Source organism: Canis lupus, chromosome 36, assembly GCF_003254725.2.
Source record: "Canis lupus dingo isolate Sandy chromosome 36, ASM325472v2, whole genome shotgun sequence".
Classification (NCBI taxonomy): Eukaryota; Metazoa; Chordata; class Mammalia; order Carnivora; family Canidae; genus Canis; species Canis lupus.
The window spans coordinates 21,206,531-21,229,208 of NC_064278.1; the positions used below are offsets into that span (position 1 = coordinate 21,206,531).

At 41.5% G+C, this 22,678-nt stretch overlaps 2 protein-coding genes and 1 long non-coding RNA gene across 5 annotated transcripts in view; 2 read left to right on the forward strand and 1 right to left on the reverse strand.

Annotated features, from left to right (window-relative positions):
• NFE2L2 (NFE2 like bZIP transcription factor 2) overlaps positions 1-22,678 on the reverse strand; it is a 142,303-nt gene that overhangs the window by 32,943 nt on the left and 86,682 nt on the right. Inside the window, exon 1 of one of the 3 annotated variants that reach the window (XM_035698724.2) lies at positions 614-745. The exons of 1 other annotated variant lie outside the window; for it this stretch is intronic. Coding sequence is in view for 1 of the 2 variants with exons in the window: in XM_025460293.3 (XP_025316078.1) it covers positions 223-267 (45 nt within the window). In the remaining variant the exon portion in view is untranslated. Of the gene's footprint in view, positions 1-222; positions 384-613; positions 746-22,678 lie in introns of those variants that run through there. One more of the 3 variants, XM_025460293.3, reaches the window with a different exon arrangement.
• On the forward strand, positions 266-4,495 carry LOC125754447 (skin secretory protein xP2-like). The gene is made up of 3 exons (XM_049106308.1): positions 266-470; positions 636-1,713; positions 3,813-4,495. Exons 1-2 carry the CDS (start codon positions 266-268, stop codon positions 1,244-1,246), a joined length of 816 nt encoding a protein of 271 aa, XP_048962265.1. The 3' UTR covers positions 1,247-1,713; positions 3,813-4,495.
• The window catches only part of LOC118350672 (uncharacterized), a 30,814-nt gene continuing 27,621 nt past the window's right edge, over positions 19,486-22,678 (forward strand). Inside the window, exon 1 of the long non-coding RNA XR_004804913.2 lies at positions 19,486-19,626. This is a non-coding gene — a long non-coding RNA (uncharacterized LOC118350672). The remainder of the gene's footprint in view (positions 19,627-22,678) is intronic.

The following is a 22,678-nucleotide window of genomic DNA, read 5'->3' on the forward strand; positions in this document are numbered from 1 at the left end:
GCGCGCCGACGCGGCCTCTAGCCTCCCCCCCCGCGCCCTCGGGGCCGCACCCCCGCCGCCCCCGCTGCCCTCGGGGTGCTCGCGGCCCCTCGGGTTGCCGCCCCCCCTCCGGCCCGGCGCAGGCGCAGCGGCTCAGCCTCGGGCCGTGGACGGGAGGCGCCGGCCCCCCCGCGCCCCTGGGCCCCGTCGGGCACCGCCTGGGCTCCCGGGTCGGGGCAGCACCTGCTGCGACGGCAGTCCGGGCGGCGGCAGCTCCAGGTCCATCATGGTGAGCGGGGCCCCGTGCTCTGGCGCTCCCCGACGGCGGCGCTGCTCCGGGCTCCCCGGCGCTCGCTGCTCCGCGACGCGGCCCGAGTGGCCAGCCCGGCTGCCGCCCCGCTCCGCCCCCGCCCCCGCCCCGAGGGCGGGGCAAGAGCCCGGGCCCTTCCTTCCCGGGCCGGCGGCGCGGGCCGAGCTTCCGAAAATCCCCCGCCCCCGCCCCCGCCCCCGCCCCCGCCCCGGCTGATGCAAGAGGCTCGCTGGCCGCGGGCGGGGGTCCCCCTGGGCGGCCGCGGGCGGGGGGGGCGGGAGCTCCCCGATTCCCCCCGCCCCCCGCCCCGCAAGTAAAACCTACGCTCCCGGGCCGCGAGATTAAGAGCTGTTGGCCGAAGGTCGCTCGGGTTCGGCCGCTTTGAAACAGTTTGAACAGTTGGAGCCAACACGCCTGCCGACCCGGCCGGGGCGCCGCTACCGGGCTGCGCCCCCGAGCCGCGCGGCCGCGGAACCCTGCCCCGCCTTATCTCCCCGCGAGCCCGAGAGCGGCGCCAGCCCTGCGGCCGGGCTGAAGGTTGGCCCCGGGCCCTGCGCCGCGCGAGCCGCCCTCTCGCCCTCCGCGCCCCCCCCCCGCCCCGCCCGGGGCCGGGCCAGCGGGACTCGCACGGGGCGAAGCGGGCGGGCCGCGCGGGGAGCTCGTGCTCGCGGTGACCCTGAACGCCCTCCGCGCGCTCCCACGCGCTGCCCTCCGGCCCGGCCCGGGTCGCCGCGCGCAAGCGGGGAGGCCCCTCTGGGTGGGACAGTGGTCAGCACTGCCCAGCAAGAGATCTCCGCCCCCGCCCCCACCCCCGCCAGGAGCGTCGCGGACCCAGCTTTGGATTTTAGAAATGAAAATAAAGACGACCCAGGTTACAAAATCGTTTGTGTAGTATGGACCCGTCTTGCGGAAACGATGTGTCCGGGAAAAGAAATGGAAAGTTGTTCACCAAAATAGGAGTTGTAACGTCACAAATGATTTTGATCTTTCGCGTTACTCTACGTATATGTAAAGTCTACAATGAATATGTATTACGTTTTACATTAAAAGAGGTTATCTAAAATTTAATCGTCCACAAAAAACTTCAAGTACTTGAAAACAGGAATGTTGTGAAATCTACCATTTAAGAGAGAAGAGATAGATGGTTTTTCTTTTGGGCATTAACAATCTAACTCTTTAAAATAATGCCTGTTTTTAGTTTCCAGTTTTTTGGAATTATGCAAAGTCAGGTGAAGTAGACTGTGTTGGCAGAAGTTCTACTATTTCATTCAAAAACCTGACGGGAACAACAACAACAAAAAAAGCCAAGCCTGACTATTGCAGATCAACGCCCAAAAAACTGCAAAGAATTTACCCTCTGTTGGTTGCATAATTTGACACTCCCAGGATTATCTGTAAATTTATATGATCAAATATTCCTTGAGGTAAGTGAAGCCTAAATTAATTGCTTGTAATTAAAGCAAACTTCTTCAACTTGAATTAAACCTTTTCAGCTGTTATTTGAAGAGCCTGCAAAATGATCTGCACACCGAAAACAAGCTTAGGAGCAATTATTTACAATGAACCTGACATGAGACATGCAGAGACATAATGAAAAGACATATCTGCATCAAAGAAGGGCACAAGAGTATATTATTTAACAATTCCAGTTACTTATTAGAACTACTACTTGGGAGAAAGTGGACCATGAACCCAGGAGGTAGGAGATACCAAAGTCGTATATGGCACAGTTGCTGCCCTCAAGGAGTTTATAAAGTGTTTGGTATTTCCTGTTAAGCAACAAATTTCCATTGAGTTTAATGAATGAAATAACCTTTATTTTTCAAAACTGCAGTTGCTAGGAATGTATTATTTTAGGCACCTCCAGAGTACATATTTTCAAAGGGAGGAGAATACTATGATAACAGTCTAAACATGTTAAAGAAAAATAAACATTAATGAAAAGCTGCTTGATGTTAAGGGGTGGTTCCACACCAGGAAAGGGAACTCCAGTCTCAGACTATCTGTGTCAAAGAAGTTCCCAGTCTTTGTAGACGCTGAAATGACGTCTCCATGTGAGAACCTGGGCCCTTCTTTGCCCTCTAGACTATTGTGCTGTGGGGGCACAGACACTTTGAGAAGCTCCAGAGGAACAGGGAAGAGGATGCTGGTTTTCCTCTTGTGTCCCGGTGCCATGGGAATCTTTACTGTCTGAATTCTCTGCTGTCTTTGGAAAGACGACACTTTCTATATGCTTCAAATATTTCAGAATTATAATACTTTGTTCTAGAGTTATTGTAGGGATCCCTGGGTGGCACAGCGGTTTGGCGCCTGCCTTTGGACCAGGGCGCGATCCTGGAGACCCAGGATCGAATCCCACGTCGGGCTCCCGGTGCATGGAGCTTGCTTCTCCCTCTGCCTGTGTCTCTGCCTCTCTCTCTCTCTGTGTGACTATCATAAATAAATTAAAAAAAAAAAAAAGAGTTATTGTAAAAAATAAAAATCATCAGTTAAGTCTTCTGAGCACACAAAGTTTGGATAGTGGTGATGCAATGACCCATTTATTTCACCTTCTTCTCTGTGATCTAACCTGCCAAGTTGGGGATCCCTGGGTGGCGCAGCGGTTTGGCGCCTCTCTTTGGCCCAGGGCGCGATCCTGGAGACCCGGGATCGATTCCCGCGTCAGGCTCCCGGTGCGTGGGGCCTGCTTCTCCCTCTGCCTGTGTCTCTGCCTCTCTCTCTCTCTGTGACTATCATAAATAAATAAAAATTTAAAAAAAAATAAATAAAATAACCTGCCAAGTTTGCAAGGCTATGAAAGCCTTTTCAAGAGAGATTGCAAGAGATCTACTGCTTCAAAATCCTTCATCACTTTGAGGCTTCTTCCCCCTTCTTTTCACTTTCTTTTTAATTGTACTCCATGTTTGGGACGCCTGGGTGGCTCAGTGGTTGAGCCTCTGCCTTTGGCTCCCTATGGGGAGCCTGCTTCTCCTCTCTTTGCCTGTGTCTCTGCCTCTCTCTCTGTGTCTCTCATGAATAAATAAATAAAATCTTAAAAAAATAATAATTTCTACTATAACACATTATAGTGGATACTATCTGGCTCAAACACAGAGTACAATTTTTTTTTAAGATTTTATTTATTTATTCATGAGAGACAGACACAGAGGGGGGCAGGCAGAGACAGACAGAGGGAGAAGCAGGCTCCATGCAGGGAGCCGGACATGGGACCCGATCCCAGGACTCCAGGATCACGCCCTGGCTGAAGGCAGATGCTAAACCGCTGAGCCACCCAGGGATCCCCTATAGTGGAAATTCTAAATTTGTCTAACTTACAGTTGGAAAATATTGGGTAACTAGTTTCCAAAAATGGTGCCCAATGAACCACCCCCTCCTCATACTGATGTGCTTTTATAGTCCCCCCACATTGAATCAAGGCTGGCCCTGAGTTGCTTTAACTTGTAGAAAGAGGCTGAATCTGATACTAAGCCAGGACTCTGCCTAAGCCTTAAAAAGTCCTGAAAGCTTTTAATTTTATACTTAGAAGTCAGCATTCATGGAGAAAGTCTATCCTCATGGGAAGAGAGGCCACAGAGAAAACCCTGAGGGATGAGACTCCAGGTGGAGGGGGAGGCTATGTGAACCAAAGCACCAGATATGTGAGTGAAGAAACGGTCTAGGAAACTTCCGGCCCACTTAGCCAAGTCTCCCTAACTCCAGCCCCAGCTGCCATCTGACATCATCAACGAGAGACTCCAAGCAAGACCTAGAGAAGACTGCCTGGCTGTGCCTAATCAGCCCAAAGAATTGCAAGAGACTATGGTCAATTGTTTTCAGCCACTAAATTTTGGGGGTGGCTTGTTTTGCAGCAATAGATAACGAAATAGCATATATTAAATATCAAAGGCAAAGTTTTTCCTGGCTGCTTTTTGTTTGTTAACCATTATTGGAAGCACATATAGGGATGGTATTTAGCAACTTAATAGAGTCTCAAACCCTTAGAAGCAAATTGATTTCCCTGTGAGTGAGGAAGGTATCTTTCCTATAATGTATACTTGTTGCTACATCCAAAGTATGTCACCTTCTCACAGCGTGTATCAGTATCATACTATTAGATAGATGATGGTAGATGATGAGATATTCTTACCAGAATACACGTAAGAAACACAGACATTTCATCAATTAAATAAATGGAGATATAAATGCATATAGAAATTCTGGCTCTGACATGACTTCATTTATACCAGTTATGTAAGAGACTTGCTGAATATCTGCTGAGGGAATTTGAACTTTGGGAGCAGCATGCCCAGTGGATAAACTGAACTCCTGTATAGCAGTGTTCTAAATAATAGGTGTATTAACTTCAAAACACACCCATAACCTTGGTTCCTTGGTGTGCATACCTCACTATGCAAACTACTGATACAGAGAACTATCTCCAAAGCCAGTTTTAACTTGTATAGTTTCCTGCTGATAATAGGAACAATGCTCTGCAGAAACTGCAGTGCCCTGAGTGAAGAGAAAAACCCATTTAAAGAGTACTTTAGAATTGTGTGTTGATGCTTATATAAATATATATGCATAGAAAAAAAAACTGAACATATGCTCCAAAATGATAATCATACTTACTCTTTTTTTTAAAAGATTTTATTTATTTATTTATTTATTTATTTATTTATTTATTTATTTATTTATTTGAGAGAGAGAGAGCATGATTGGATGAGAGGGGCAACGGGAGGGAGGAGCAGGCTCAGGGCCAACATGGGCTCCATCCTGGGACCTTGGGAGCTTCTGGGACCAGAGCAGAAGGCAGATGCTTAACCAACTGAGCCGTCCGAGTGCCCAATCATAACTACTCTGATTAGTTAGATTACTTATGATTTTATTTTTCTCATTTTTGCCTGTCTGTATTTTCCTAAATAAACATATATTACTTCTATAATATTGAGTAAAAAAAATTGGGGTGAGACATGGGGAAATGGAGGAACACTTGCTTTTCTCCCAAGTCACTGGGTCCATTTCATTTTCAAATTGAATTTTAACCACAGGCTTTGTAAATCTTTCCATTCTGTATTTACTAGAGTGGAGCCTGGAGAATTTGACCACATCTTTAAGTACGGATGTGGTAAGGGTCTAAAGATCCTTTGCTCTTTCAATCTATTGCTATATTTGCAAAGTTTCATTCAGCAGAATCAGAGCCCCGAGACAAAGATGGAATTTTGAGTACATTGAGTAGAGACTAAACCACAGCTTTGGAGTGATACTCAAATTTGCCCATACATAACTTTGCCATATAAAAAAAAAATAGAGTACATAAAAACACTTTTACCTAGAGCTATGTCTGCAAGGCCAGTTACCAAATATTAATAATGGGTGTTAGATATCAGATAACTTTTCCTTTTATTTTGTATTTTTCTGCACTGTTCAAATATTTACAGTAAACATTTTTAGAATTGGGGGGAAAAATGAAACTTTTCATTTTGGACAAACAAAAAGCTGAATACAATCATGGAAGAGCAAAGTATCCTCATGGATGGGCCTTTCAGACAAAGTCTTTATTAACACTCTCAGACTGGACTGTGCAAAAGAGAAGTAAGATTTGCCAAGGTATTTGTCCTTTGGCATTTGCTATTTCATAGATTTTCATTTTGGCCTTTGAGCCAAATATTGGAGTTAAAAGAACCTTTAAAGATCTTCTGGCCCAAAGACGGCAAGTAAGTTTTACTTTGATTGCCAACTCTACGATGCTTTGTTGAGAATTCAGAAGCAGCTTCCCAGTTTGGTTTAAAACTTTCAGTGATTGATTAATAACATCTACTACAGACACAGAATGGCTGGAGTAGTGGCACACACAAGGTGTTTTTCCTCACTAATCTAGCCCGATTCTCTACTTTTACATTTGAGGAAACTGAGGGGTGAGGTGGTTACCAGTGATCACAGAGCTAGCTATTGGCAGAGCCAGGAGTGGAGTAATATTTCCTGATCCTGGCATTACTTTCTTCCCATGCAACAAATTGACTAGGACTTTGAAAGGCAAATTTAGTACTGACCAGCCCTAAAGGTCAGTTGTAAATTTTATTTACATGCCAGCAACTTATTTTTGGAGGAGATTAATAACTCAGTTTATTAATGTTATAATTATTTCATGTATTTAAAAAATATTCCCTACAAATCATGGAGACAGGAGTAGGTCCAATAATATAAATCAGAGGGCTACAAAACGATGATGTGAGTTGCTCAAAGCTCAAGAAAACTATTTTCTGAAGCTGGCCGATTCTAAAGCCAGGCTCAGTCCACTCTAGGTCAGGTCTCTGTAGAGTCCCTTGGCTGTGCTATATTTACTGAGACTACTGACAGCAGGCTCCATGGAGATTACATTTTTCCACATTCTGTTTAATTAATTCCCCGTGGACAGAATGATAGAGTATTTTTCACTAGAGAGAAAACTTGCAAACAAATAAGAGAACAGAATTTCTACATGTAGAAGAACCTCAAAGTGAAGGGCAAGAAAAAACTAAATGGACCGTTTGCAACTTCGGCCTTTCTACCTAATGGTAGGGTTTTTATTTTTCTGTTTCAATTAAAAGGTCTAGGAGCCTTTTATAAAATGTACTGACAAGACTATAAACAAATAAAATCTTAAAAGTGGGACGCCTGGGTGGCTCAGGGGTTGAGCATCTGCCTTCGGCTCAGGGCGTGATCCTGGGGTCCTGGGATCGAGTCCCACATGGGTTCCCTGTGTGGAACCTGCTTCTCCCTCTGCCTGTGTCTCTGCCTCTCTCTCTCTGTCTCTCTGTCTCTGTCTCTCATGAATAAATAAATAAAATCTTTTATAAAAAGACTTAAAGACTATAAACTATTATAAGTCTTGCACTTCTTCCAATAAATTAAATTCCTCTGGTTGTGTGCTTCTAAAAAGCTTAACATGCAGGTAACTTTGCTGCCAGTTGAAAGCTATCTTTCCTAGTAAGGTTTAGGTATCTGTTCATCACATTTCCTTCTCCTGAAGAGAGAGAAAATATTTCAGTCTCTGGGGTTCATAAATTTTAAGAAGTTTGTAATGGTAAATGTATGAATTCACTTGCCTTTTAAAAATTAAGTTTTGAGGGGTGTCTGGGTGGCTCAGTTGGTTAAGTGTCTGACTTTGGCTCAGGTCATGACCTTCATGTCCTAGGATCAAGTCTCACATCAGGCTTCCAATTCAGTGGAGAGCCTGCTTCTCTCTTTCCTTCCTTCCCTTCCCCTGCTTGTTCTCTCTCTATCTCTGTCTCAAATAAATAAATAAAATCTTAATAATAAAATAAAATAAAATAAAATAAAATAAAATAAAATAAAATAAAATAAAATAAGGGTTTTGACTATGGGCCATGCACTTTACATGGATCGTTTTATTTAATCCTCTCAGAAAACCAATGACATAGGTATATTATTAACTCCACTAAAAATGAGGACATGGAGGCCTGGAAGCAGCTAGCTATTTTTTTAATCTATGGCCAAGCAATTAGTAAGCAACTGAGTAGGTCGCTTTGGCACTATAGTCCTTAAGCACAGAGATTTGCTGGTTCCCTTAGATGTCAACAAACAAACGAACAAAAAACAAGGGTTATGAGGGGATTTGGGTAGAACTGTTTTCTGAAATGTTTTGCTAAAAAGTATCCAGGCAATTTACTCATTTAAAAAATAACAGTTGGGCAGCCCAGATGGCTCAGCAGTTTAGCGCCTGCCTTCATCCCAGGGAGTGACCCTGGAGACCCCAGATCCAGTCCCACATTGGGCTCCCTGCATGGAGCCTGCTTCTCCCTCTGCCTGTGCCTGTGCCTCTCTCTCTGTCTCCTCTCTGTGTATTCTCATGAATAAATAATAAAATCTTAAAAATAAATAAATAAAATAAAAAATAACAGTTGATGAGGGTCACCATGTTGGGGGTTTGAGGGGACGACCCAGATGAATTAAACATGGATTCTATCCTCAAGACCCTTGAGGTCCAGTAATTAAACATCACCATTGCTCACAGCCAGGAAGTGGTGATTGCTGCAGAAAGAGGCAGTGGATCTAGCCAACCTAATGGCAGGGTTGTCTCTATATTTTTATGAAAAATCGGCACACTGCTTCCCCCCCAAAAAAAAACAGCTTGAGGGGGCATCTGGGTGACTTAGTCGGTAGAGCAACTGAATCTTCCTTTTGGCTAAGGTGGTGATCTCATGGGTGGTGGGACTGAGCACTGAGTCAGGCTTTGAGCTCAGTGGGGAGTCTGCTTGAGATATTCTCCCTCGGCCCCTCCCCCCACTCATACTCTCTCAGTGAAATAAATAAATCTTAAAAAAATAAAACCACTTTATGTTTAGGTGACATACAATAATTTTTTAATAAGTTTTGATGTTTACGTGTGAAGCCATCAACACAATCAAGATAACTATATCCATCACTCCCAGAGTTTGCCTGCTTCTCCCTGTCCCCTATTCCATCCCCAGGCAACCACTGATCTACTTTCTGGAACTATGGATTAGTTTGCATGTTCTAGAATACTGTAAGTGAAATCATACAATTTGTACTCTTTTTTTTTTCTTTTTTAACTTTTATTTATTTATGATAGTCACACACAGAGAGAGAGAGAGAGAGAGGCAGAGACATAGGCAGAGGGAGAAGCAGGCTCCATGCACTGGGAGCCCGACGTGGGATTCAATCCCGGGTCTCCAGGATCGCGCCCTGCGCCAAAGGCAGACGCTAAACCGCTGTGCCACCCAGGGATCCCCAATTTGTACTCTTTAAATCGGCTTCTTTCACTGCACATAGTTGAGATTTGATACATATGTTTTTGCATTTATTAATAGTTAATTGCTCTTAATTGTTTTTTTAATAGTATGATGTTTCCTTTTATTTTTTAAGATTTTATTTATTTATTCATGAGAGACACAGAGAGAGAGAGAGAGAGAGAGAGAGAGGCAAAGACACAGGCAGAGGGAGAACCAGGCTCCCTGCAGGAAGCCTGATGTGGGACTCGATCCTGGGTCTCCAGGATCAGGCCCTTGGCTGAAGGCAGCACTAAATCACTGAGCCACCTGGGCTGCTCGTTTTTTATTGTTGAATAGTATTTATTGTATGGTTGTGGCACTATTTGTTTATTCATTCACAAATTGATAGACACTGGGTTGTTTCCATTTTTAAGCTATGAATAAAGCTGCTGGTCATTCACATACAAGTCTTTGTATGAATATACATTTCATTTCTGCTAGGAGTAGAATGGTTGGGTCACATGGTAGGAGTATGTTTTAACTTTGTAAGAATCTGCTAGGGGCACCTGCGTGGCTCAGTCCATTAAGTATCCATCTCTTGATTTCAGCTCCAGTCATGATCTCAGGGTGTGGAGTCAAGCCCCCAGTCAGTCTCCCCACTCTGTGGAGTGTCTGCTTGAGACTCTCTCTATCCCTCTCCCTCTGCTCCTCCCCAATCTATTAGAGTTCCAGTGTCTCCACATTCTTGCTAAGATTACTTGGTATAGTCATTTGTGTGTGTGATTGTGGTTTTAATTTGCATTTAATTTTAATTCCTCTTATGACTAAAGATGTTGATTATCTTTTCCTGGCACAGCAGTTTTAATGTATAATATAATGTTTCCTATACATTGACTGAGAGGAAGGGATACAACCCTACACTATGCATCATTGTTATAAATTTTGCCATTAGGGGTGCCAGGGTGGCTCAGTCCATTAAATGTCCAACTCTTGATTTTGGCTCAGGTCAGGATCTCGAGGTTCTGAAATTGAGCCCCCACCCCTCCGTTGGCTCCATGCTGGGTGTGGAGCCTGCTTAAGATTCTCTCCCTCTCCTTCTGCCCCTTCCCCCTCCCCCTAAGAAAATAAAATAAAATAAAAATAAAGAAACTTTGCTGTTAGATAATCAAAGAGGAATTATGGGAAGGAAATATCATTAACTATTGATTTAAATGACAGTAAAATTCCAGAAAATATAAAATATGTGTATTAATGCAAATTTGAGTTTGTAAATAAACTACAAAATATTAAGCTTTTACCTTCTACTGATATTTCAGAACTTCTTCCATGCTCCATGGATTGATGGACCTACTTACTCATGCTTCCTGAACTCTGTTGAGAAGCAAAAACTATTACCTCTTTGTTTAACCTCCTTGACTCCTCTCTTTTTGTTTTGTTTTTTAAGGGTTTTATTTATTTATTTCAGACAGTGAGAGAGAGAGAACACGAGTGGGAGGAGGGCCAAAGGTAGAAATAGACTCCCTGCTGAGCAGGAGGCATGACATAAGGCTTGATCTCAGGACCCTGAGATCATGACCTGAGTCAAAGGCAAACACTTAACTGACTGAACCACCCAGGCACCCGGATTCCTCTCTCCTAGAAACCCTAGTTGATACCATAAACAATTTAAACTGAATTGGTTAAACTTTTCTATTAACTATCCTGACAAGGTCATTGAAGATTTATTAACAATGATAACAACAAAGACCTAAACACGGAATAGATATTTTGTGACAATACTTATTTATAAGATAGAGGAAGTTTCTGCGTATAATATAAACTTCTCCATAAAGGAACACTATGGAGACATTGCTTGCTAAAGTTGATCTGTTTTAGTGTTCTGGGGAAGTAAGTATTGTATTGTCAGCAGGAAATATGTCCTTTCAATTTCAGTTGTCCATTCCAGGAGGAAGGTCATATAACGCCAACACTTAATTTCCTTTTAATCAATTCAATTTAATAAAAAATCATTACATGTACTCTGTGAAGTATCCCATGTGAGACTTGAGTTTATTGGGCACCTACTACTATGAAATCCTAGGTTTAGCTCATTCCAAAACCTTTACTTTTTCATTGGGCCAACGTAGGTCCCAAGATACCACCCAATCATTATTTGCAATAATTTATTCACAATAAATTAAGTATTTGTGAATACTTCAATAACGTAGGGACTATGATCTGTACCATAATTTTTGCCATGGACTTCATTTAAGTGTATGGCATACTTTGAGGGTGTAGCATAATTCCATGCTATTGGGGTATAATAAAGCTATATACACTGTACTATAGTTTTTATGTTGAAATTCAATTTAAGATTTCCACATTTTTCCTTTTCTTTCTTAATTGCTGCTTACTAACCTTCTCCTAGTGATCCAAATCTATAAATACATTTAAAAAATAAAGAAATTACAAGGGCCCCTAGAAACTTGTATGTGATTGCTAGTTGCTCACGGATGAATTTGAAGAATATGACTCTACGGAATGAGATTCAGATTTTATGGTCTGATTCCAAGGTCTAAGGTTCTTCAAAACTAACTGACAATCAGTGGCAGATTCAATCACAGGACTGTACTCACATTATCTCTTTTACTATAGATCATCTTCATGATTGCAAAAATCCAAACCCTGCTCTGAGTGAGCTATGCATCAATAATTCACTGTAAAGTGAATGTCTTGCTCCTTGGAAGGCTTAAAAGTAGAGGAGTATGTGTTTTAGGAGGAGAGTCACATCAATGTGGCTAAAAGAAAAAAAATCGGGTACCTTTTTAAAGAATGTAATAATAATATAATGTAAAAATATGATAGTAACTTAAAAAATATAGTGACTTGATATGGATATTCAAAAGACATAGAGCAAAGCAATTCAAATGTACAAAAGATCAGACTGTTGGAAGGTTTGAGGATAAAAAGGTAAAGGAATAGATGTTGGAAAAAACCAACTAACCTCATTTATACATTGATCATTTTAATGGAGAGTATTGTAATAACCAAAATGAATAGTTATCCAGTGTCATTTCATGGTTTTCTTGAACTGTCATTAAGGAGCTCAGAAATACATTGTGTACAGTTACAATGTGCTTTTCTCTAAGAAATTCTCTGTGCAGTAGCAGAATTTTAACAATCAAAATGATAATCAGGTATTCTTAAAGTATTAATACTAATTACAATTTCTAAAGCTGACATTTTGACGAACCTGCTGGGTATTATGGTGGAAAGAATATGAGCACTAGAGACAGACAGGTCTGGGTTCACTCACTAGCCGTGTGATGTAGGGAAGGTTGATTAATCTCACTGACATCAATTTCCTCATCTGTGAAATGAAAGTTTTGTGAAGCTGTCATAATGTATATAAAGTTACTTGGGAAGATGAAGAGCAGTTAGATCCTCTGAAATGATAATCCAAAACCCAAAAATTATTATGTGAGAAGCATTGAAGTAATAATGGGCAATTGCCATTCTTTTAGATTTCATTATTTTCATAAATGCTTGATGTTTGGCATAATCAAAAAAATTACTGGTCTGAACTCGAGAGACCTAGTGATTCTTCAAAATAAAAATAGGGGATCCCTGGGTGGCGCAGCAGTTTGGCGCCTGCCTTTGGCCCAGGGCGCGATCCTGGAGACCCGGGATCGAATCCCACGTCAGGCTCCCGGTGCATGGAGCCTGCTTCTCCCTCTGCCTGTGTCTCTGCCTCTCTCTCTCTCTCTCTGTGACTATCATAAATAAATAAAAATTAAAAAAATAAAATCTTTAAAAAAAAAAATAAAGGAGTTAGGTTAGGCAAGTTTCTCAAGGGCAAAACCATGCTATTCATATTTTTATCCTATTGCTTTTTACTTTGTCTGATACATGGGTACATTTGATAAGTATTTGTTAAATGAATGAATGTATGAATGGACTTGTTGATTTCTAAAGTTTCTTTCAACATCAACTCCTCTCTTCTTATAAAAGTAGTGTAAAAGTGTATTGTATAAACACTGTTTTGTTGTGTTATATGAGGCACATGTTATTAAAAATATCAACTGCTGGTTTGCTAGAGACCCTGATATTTATTTTGAAATGGGGAGGCTATATAGGTTCTTTCATAGATATTTATAACAATCATTTACTACTCATCAAGGAATTTTCTGAGTCAAAGGAACATGATCTTGAGGAGCTCTTCATAATGTGATATTTGCTTCATTGCACTAGTGGAATGTCAGATTCCAGTTAGAAAATATTTCTAATTAATTTCTAATAACAGCAGTGGAAAATTAGGAATAATTTTTAGTGTTCTTTGAAACCCTTTTATGTTTGTAATTTAGAAGCCTTTGCTGGCTGAATTCGGTAGTTCTATTGCCAAGAATTTTCAGACTACATAAACATTTTCATTTGCTGAAATGTTAATGTCTTAATTTCACATCCACATAATACTTAGCCCATTAGAGCTAATGGCCTCTACCATTCACTTTTACATTGCTACCTAATTCAGAATTATTTTCCAGTTCTAATTTTATATATACCCGAACTTACACATTGGATGTGCTATGTAAGCCCAGTGGCTTATGGTGAGTGTGCAGAAGGAGGTCAATATTTATTTCAACTGCTTATCTTTGTTCTAAGTGGATTTGGCAGTGCCACGACATTTCAGAGACTCAGAAAATAGTGTTGTCTTCGGCTACTACAAGATTTTTTTAAAAAGTATCCTATCTCCTTCTCTTTTTTTTTTTTCCTATCTCCTTCTCAATGATGAAATATTTTCAGGTCAGTAGCTGTCTGTTCGCATTGGTTTTCTCTGAGTAGGTTTAAGGGTAGGGGAACATTCAACTCCTACCTTAGGCATTTCTGTATTTGATTTTTTCCACAAGCACTTCTACAATATTCAATATTTGAATAGGTAATGTATGAACATGATACAAATATTTAAAAAATATGAAGGGTGAAGGTTTCTCTCCCTTCTTTATCTCCCATTCATTAGATCTCTTCCAGATCCACTGTTACTGGTTTCTTGGATTATCATTTTAAAGTAGTTTATGTATATACAAACACATATATGGTTTTTTTTTCTTTTTTCACACAAAAGGTAGTAGACAGTGCATACTGTGTTTTGGAGATTTTTACATATCAGTACAGCATCTCCTTTCTTTCTTTTTTATGTATTTCTATCTTTTTATGGCTGCATAATATTCCTTTATACAGAATGCATTATGAGTTACTTAACCAGTTTCATATTGATGGACATTGAGTTGTTTCCAATTTTGCTATTACAAGTAATGCTACAGTGAATAACCTTATACCCCGGTCATTTTATGTGTCAAACATATTCATAGCATATATTTGATTACAAGGAATCGTTGGGTCAAAGGATATGTGCATTTGTAAGATTGATGGATTTTGCCAAATTGACCTCCAAGGAGTTATATCAATTTACAATCCCACAAAGATAATGAAACTTTTAAATGTTTGAAAATCTCATATATGAAAAATGATATACCAACAGTTTTAATTTGCATTTCTCTTATGAGTGAAGTTGAATATCTCTTCATATATATATATTTTTAATATATTTTTTTAATTTTTATTTATTTATGATAGTCACAGAGAGAGAGAGAGAGAGAGGGGCAGAGACGTAGGCAGAGGGAGAAGCAGGCTCCATGCACCGGGAGCCCGATGTGGGATTCAATCCCGGGTCTCCAGGATCGCGCCATGGGCCAAAGGCAGGCGCCAAACCGCTGCGCCACCCAGGGATCCCTCTCTTCATATATTTATGAACTTTTCTGTGGGTTGTGACTTTGTGATTTATAATAAGAAATATGCATTTGGTCCTCATAAGTTTCTGGCAGAGCTCCTACAATTCTTGGAATTTCCTAAGTGATGAGTCACAATAGAGATATCTTTTGTTATGTTAACGAGGTGACATTTGGAAGGCACGCAAAGATGGGGGTTGGTTGCCAAGGGAGCCAACCTAATGATTAGAGGCTTGGAAATTTCAGTCACAACCCCCTGACCTCCTGGGATGGAGAGGAACTGGACATTGCATTCAGTCACTAGTGGCCAATATAACCTAATCAACCGTGCCCATGTAATGAAGCCTCCATAAAAAAAAAAAAAGCCTTAAAGGAAGGGGTTCAGAGAGCTTCCGGGTTGGTGAACATGTGGAGATTCTGGGAAGATAGAGCTCTCAGAGAGTATGGAAACTCCATGACTTTCTTTATACCTTGCCTTATGCATCTCTTCCATCTGGCTACTCCTGAGTTCTATCCTTTTATAATAAATAGGTAATCTAGGAAGTAAAATGTTTCTTTGAGTTCTGTGGGTTGCTCTAGAAAATTAGTCAAACCCAAGAAGAAGGTTGTTGGAACCTCTGATTTATAACCCATCTTTAGAAGCACAGGTGACAACGTGGACTTGCTTTTGGAATCTGAAGTAGAGGGCTGGCAGTCTTATAGGACTGAATCCTTAAACCTATGGGATTTGAGGGTGTCTGTCTCCTGGTAAATAGTGTCAGAATGGAGTTAAATTGTAGAACACCCAACTGGTATTGCTTGATGGAACCTGTACCAGAACCCTTTGGTTGTTTATTCATTTCCATTGCCCATTTTTCTCTTTCGTTGTCAACTTTTTGTCTTTCTCATTTCTAGTAGTGCTTTGTATACAAGGGATATTAGTGCTTTGTTATATGAGTTGAAAACTCTTTTTCCCAGTTTGTCATTTATTTTTTAACTTTAATTATGGTGATTTTTCTTATTCTCAAAAGAAACTTTTTTTATGTAATCAAATTTATCAATTTTTAAATGGCTTCTGGATTTTCAGTCACATTTACAGAGACCTTCCAAGGTTATAAAGAAATTCTCCTATAGTTTTCCTCTAGTGATTTTATTATTATTATTATTTAGATACTATAAATTCTTTTTTTTAAGTTTATTTATATTTAGCAACCTCTACACCCAACATGGGACTCAAACTCACCAACCTGTAATTAAGAGTCACATGTTCTTCTAACTGAGCCAGCCCTCTTCTAGTGATTTTGTTTTATTTATTTCTTTGAGAGGAAGGGGAGAAGGAGAGAGAGAGAATTTTAAGCAGGCTCCACATTCAGTGCAGAGCCCTATCTAGGGTTTGATCTCACAACGCTGAGATCATGATGTGAATTGAAATCAAGAGCTGGATGCTTAACCAACTGAGCTACCCAGGCGTCCCTCTTCTAGTGATTTTAGTTATAATTTTTTACTTTTAAATACTTACATAATATCTTTGTAATGTACTTTATTGAATAGTGTGAAGTATGGACCCAGTTTTATTCCAGATGGCTATTCAGTTATACCAATGTTACTTATTGAATAGTTTCTTTTCCCTGGCGATTTACAATGTCACCTTTATCACATACTAATTCCTGTATCTCTTTGGGTCTATATCAGAATATTCTCATCTGTTCCACTCATCTGTATGTTCGGTTATGGACTAGGTCGAAACTGCTTTAATTACTGAGGCTTTTTAATGTATTTTAATATCTAGTAGGGTTAACCATTCCACCTTCTGTCACACACAGAAGAACATATTTCTCTTTTTTTCAGAACTTCCCTGGCTATTCTCCTCCTGTTCCCAATACAGATTTGAGGATTATTTTGTCAAGTTCAAAAAAGAACAAAAGTTGATATTTTTTGGGGACTGTGTTAAAAAAAAATTTTTTTTAAGATTTACTTATTTATTTTAGAGGGAGAATGTGTGTGAGCAGGGGAGGGGCAGAGGAAGTGAATCTCAAGCAGACTCCCCTCTGAGTATGGAGCCCGAAGCAGGACTCGATCCTACAACCCTGAGATCATGACCTGAGCCGAAATCAAGATTCCAACACTCAACGGACTGAGCCACCTAGGCGCCCCGTGCTAAAATTTTAAATGAAGTTAGAGAAAGTGACATTTTAACTGTTTAGAATTTTCCTATCCAGATATGTATTTCCACTTGTTCAAATTTTTTGGGGGCCCTTTGGTTTTGTTTTAAACTTTTCTACATATAGAGCTTTTATATTTCTTGTTAAACTTATTCCTAGATATTTTCTCTTCTTTGTTGCTACTTTAAATGTAAGTATTTAAAAAAAAAAAATCAAGCAAGCATGTTCCTTCATCTTTCTGTCTTCTAATAAGATATTGTTTGTATATATTACATTGATTGGTTTCTGTATATTAATTTTGCATCCTTCTACTTTATTAAATTTTCTCAGTGTTTCTAATAATTTGTCACTTGAATTTCTTGGACGTAATCATATCACCTGCAAAGAGTGAGTATTTTTTTTTTTCCTTTTCCATTTCTATACTTGAAATCTTTATCGTGTCTAATTGTTACTGGTAACACCATCAGTGAAATTTTAGATAATAATGGCGATAGAGATCATGCCTAACTTTAGTGGGGCTGCCCCTACTGTTTCTCTCTCAAGCAGAATGCAGGCCTTTGGGATGACATAGATTTTATCGTGTTAAAGAAGGATTCAGCTGTTCCTATTTCAAGTGCTTTGCGTCAGGTTCTTGAAACTGTGAGCGTTTTCATAAACACCAACCATACTAAAACTATTCTTCTGACGTATTGGTCCTCCCACTGTCCAGTCTCTTGCTGATGTCTCTTGTCTCTTGTTGTTGATGTCTAACCAGAAGACAGAGGAGGAGGGTGTCCCTAAGGGTCAGCTTCCCAGAACACAGAGCAGGGTGGAGAAGAAGGCCTGACGGGAGATCTGAAAGAGCAGACAGGGTAAAATCTAGTGCAGAAGCCAAAACCAGATAACAAAACACTCTCTTTATTAGTTGGGGGGAAAATAATTATAGGTTGTAAAAAGCAATTTTCCTGAAGCAGCATCACAGTCTGATATCTGTAAGAAAAGTGTGGGGCCTCAGTATTAGGCAATTTTTTTTTGTAGAAAGCTGCCAGTACTAATCTTTTCCAGGTCTCATGCTAGCAGGCCCATGGCCTTAGGTCAGGACTAAGCCTCTCGGATGTAGCTCTCCCTACATCTAGTGCCTTATTTTTAAAACCCTGCCACTCCTTCCTCAGATCTAAAAATAATGTTTTAGTGCAATGGCCATCAGACAGGTTAGTTGTCAGCACCGGAACCAGACACTGTATCTTCTGGGAAGGATCCAGCAGAAGACTGCCTTTTCACTGGCACCCTGGCCAGTCTCCAGGGGTTTTTGGTCAGGCCTACTTCAGATGCCCCCGTGCATCAGCAGGCTTGGCCTTGAGAGCAGAGAGTTCACCTGACTGCACCCCGTGATACCCTCTCCGATGGACTGGTTCCTTTCTGCCAGACATTTGGAAAGTGTTCCAAACTCCGTAGCAATCCCGGCCTTCTACTGCACCGGCTACATATTTAGGAGACATCATGGGTCACAGGGTTGCCAGATAAAATATAGGGCACTGAGTTAAATCTGAATTTCAGAGAAACAATGAGTAAATTTTAGTATATCACAAATATTGCAAGGGAGGGACATCCTTATACTAAAAAAAAAAAAAAAAAAGATTTATTGTTTATGTGCAGTTCCAATTCAACCAGGCATCCAGAATTTTTCTTTGCTAAATCTGGCAACACTTGCCACAGAACTCTTCCCAAAATAATCCTCCACTATGCTGCCCGCCTCCTCCCCCCATTTCAAATCCTTCCACTGGAATTAGGTTCACCAAAGTGGTAAGGCAACCTAGAAGGAATATTAACTGTACAGGTCACAGTTAAGATCTACTTTCGAGGTCTTCATGTCTGACTTCAGTTCCCATTAAAAGTGATGAGTTCACTTGATCAATAAATCTGTTATTTGGGCACTAAGAAGGACGTTTCAGGAGTGGTTGAGAACAAGGGAGGATCATGAGATATTTAGATCCCAGTAGGTGTGTGTAGGGGGCAGGGGCTGGGGGCGGAGCTTCAAGGAGGGCATGCAGACAAGGGGATATTAAAGACAGCTTGTACTGTCCTGCCTCACTGGGATCCTGCATTGTTCCTCCCTTGCCTCCCTCTCTCCATCCTTTCTCTATTCAACACCCACTCACCCCCACATTTAGGACATGAACTAGAGGCTGGGTGCTGGAAAGCAGGAGGCCTGGGGACATCTGGGTGGCTCAGTGGTTAAGCGTCTGTCTTTGGCTCAGGGTGTGATCCCCCAGGATCCTGGTATTGAACCCCACATCAAGCTCCCCACAGGGAGCCTGCTTCTCCCTTGGCCTGTGTCTCTGCCTCTCTGTGTCTCTCATGAATAAAGGAATGAAATCTTAAGAAAAAAAAGCAAGCAAGCAGGAGGTCTGGTGGGGAAGACAACTACCAAGCAACCAAGAGCTGGTGGACAAAATAGACCAGGAAGAGAAGTAAAACTAAGAAATGTTTAAAAACGAGGTGCATGACATTTGAGGGAAAAAGTCCAACGTTAGCCAAGAATGACTGCTTATTGCAGGATTCAAAACCTCTGAATGACAAAAATTCTGAAAAAGGAAGTGCTGGGGCACCCCTGCTGACCCTTCTCCCTGCCCAAGTACTTCTGCATTCAGTCCTTCCTGCGGACACACAGGAGCGGCCCTCTCCTTGCAGACTCTGTGCACTGCTCGGCCACGGCTTAGGCAGCAGCTCATCTCTATAAAGTGAGTAAACCAGACCTCAGCCTAATTTTCACAGACTGGCCCAATTGAACCAGCTTTCCCAAAAGCTGTGGCCCCAAGAGGCTCAGGGTTCAGTCAGGAGGCAGATACAACCTTACCCCCATGGCTGCTCCTTGTGGCATCGTGTTCATGCCTAGACACCCATCACTCCGGCAGCTCACCTTGGTTAAATTGTGCCATGTAAATTTGTGTTTGCTGTTACTTCCCACTGGGCATTTCTGAGCCATCTGAGCAGCTTTGAAGCCCCTGCTGCAAGGGCCCTGCTCAAGTCTCACCTGCCCAGAGAAGCAGGAGAAGCAGCAGGAGCACTGAGGCTCCAAATGAAGTAGAGAGGCCCACTAGTCCTGGTTCATCTTAGACTCTCCCAGTATGGGCATCGAAAGTCCCACATGCCAGGAGATTCTCCAGGCCCAGGCAAACTGGGGTGGTTGGTCACCCTCAAAATCAAGATGCCAAGGCTTTGGCACCTGAATGTTTCCTCAGCTGTGAAATGCTGAGATTGGCCATTACAGCTTCTAAAGCTACTGCCACATCTAACAGCTCATGACTCCCTGGCATGCTCCTGACCTCACCCATCAGCTCTCAAACAAAATTCACTTGATCCAAGTCTGGAGTTCAAGTAATCTGATGATAAAGCTAATCATTGGTGTGTTAACAGGAAAGGATGATGGTGTTCACAGAGGAATTTTAACAATGGCTCTGAGAGGAAGACGTGTGGCTGTAGCCCAGTGGCTCTAATGGTGGGAGTTCAGCTGGGGAGATGGGGTGTGTGGCTCTGTGTCATCCTGGAAGGGAGATGTTTCCAGACAGACATTTTGAGGCAGCCAGCCTGAGAGAGCTGGTTTGATGGGCTGGTTTCAGCTGCACAGAAGGAACCGTAGCCACAGGCAGGGCATTCCTGTCTGACCTGAGCCAACTTTTAAATTGTGACGTGAATAAAGTCAGTAGTTGAAACCAGAGACCACAGAAGAAAGGAAGTAGTCTACTGATTGCACTATTTATTTATTTTTAAATGCATTTGCCGTGAGCCCCAGTTTATCATCCGAAATATGGCTATGCAACTATCACTTTGAGGTACTTGAAAATTCAAACTCTGGCATCCCCCCTGCTGACTCTGTAAGAATGGGCAAGTAGTGGATTGAATCACATAAACTTACCAATATTAGACCTTCTGACCTGCAAAAAACAGGAATTCCACATGGTTAAGCCTAATAACTTACTGTCTTTTCCTCAGTCTCCTCATGTATGAAAGGCAGATAAGCACCCACCTAGAAAAGTGTGCAGAGAGGACTAGGTGAGAAGGTGCTCAGAACGGTCCCCATCACACTACCTGCTCAGTGGCGTCACACTATACTGCTGTGTCCTCTGTCACTACTGGCAAAGAAGCACAGAGGGCTCATGTACTCCATCAGCTGAGCCGGGGGGGGGGGGGGGCCCACACTGTTTTGGGATATGGAGCACTGACAGACCAAGGGAAATGGGTCACCTTAGCTGAAAGTAGAACTTCATTCTCATCCCAGGGTTAGGAGAGGGCAACAAGCTTTATACCTCAGATTTTTCAGTTGTTCTCAGAATTGATGTTTTGCTTTTTCTCTCAGGATGCAACGACCAATTCTAAAGCATAGCAAACGGCTTTTATAATGGGGTCTTGCTCAGCAAAACTGGGATCAATCTTCAGCCTTATACCTGTGTTTGTAGCAACCACACAATGTGGCCGTCTTATTCAATTTGATGATATACACATATACGCATGTATTGTGAAGCACAAACAAAACAAATGAGGTAGCCTTGTCATTAGTGGAGTATAAAAAAGTTACATTGGATTTCTTCTCTCAATAACTAACAGGAAGCAATAAAAAGAGAGGAAACAAAACATTTTGCTGCAGTACTGTCATTATATAATTAAATAACATTTATTAACTTAAGCAAATTCACTTGGCTTTTTATAGCTCAAGGAATCTCGGAAATAGTTTCCTTACATATAATGAGGAAGTGCATTGTTAGGTCTCTTAATATGTTTCTTCCCTATAACACTTCTGTGTTTTGTCTGTTCTCTGCACTTTCATTCCCTTGACACTAAGGTGATCTGTTCAAAGAACTGGGAACACTGTAATTCTTAGGTCAAATGATAGTTGAGGGAGGGAGCCTTTGGACTCCAAGGCCAGCACCTTTCTACTGTGCACATCCCATAGATATATCATCAGAAATCTAAAAAGGAAAAGAAAACAACCTTAAGCCTGGCTTGTTTAAATTCCCTCTCAAGCAGGCCTCCTTCAAATGTGAGAAAGTTCAGCTCCCAACATGTATTAACAATAGGGTGTTTATGACAAAATGCCTGGTTGTGCCCATTCATGGCTTTACTCTTTGAATTAATTCCTTCCTGATAACAAAGGCTGAGCTTTTGAACTACTGGGTCTGGCTAGGCAGGGCCTTTTTGCTGGGCTTGGCTCTCTTAAATGGGTAGAAAAGGCTTGGTTGGACACCTGGTATTCTGTGGCTGCTAATTATACTACAGTTGTTACTGTGCATAACTGAACTTCATTTTTTGACCACAAGCCAACTGTATTCTTTAAAACAAACATCTTTTGAAAGCCCAGTGTGCTATGAAATGATTTTAAAATCCACTTTACCCACAGGATTTGATACCAAACAGAATTTTTTAAATGATGTTTTGCTTTAATGCAGCATCTCTTCACCTCATTTGGTCTAAGTTCTCCAGCTTTCACCAGCAGTAGGTGATCCTTCTACTTTCACTGTTGGAAGACTTCCTTATTCAGCACTGTGGGTGTGCTTACCATACGATGACCTGTCCCCCCTGGGACCAGATTTACTCTAGGGTGTGTGCCAGGGGAAGTGATAAACACTAAAACCTTCAGAGAAACAAATCACCTTTTCCGCATTTGGAACACTAGTAAATCATCCACTGACAGGCTTTTGAAACTCTGAGTCTTCCTCTAAAAAAACCAGGTTCTCAATTTTTTTTTAAGTTTTATTTATTTGATAGCGAGAATGAGAGCAAGAGAGAAGAGAGAGA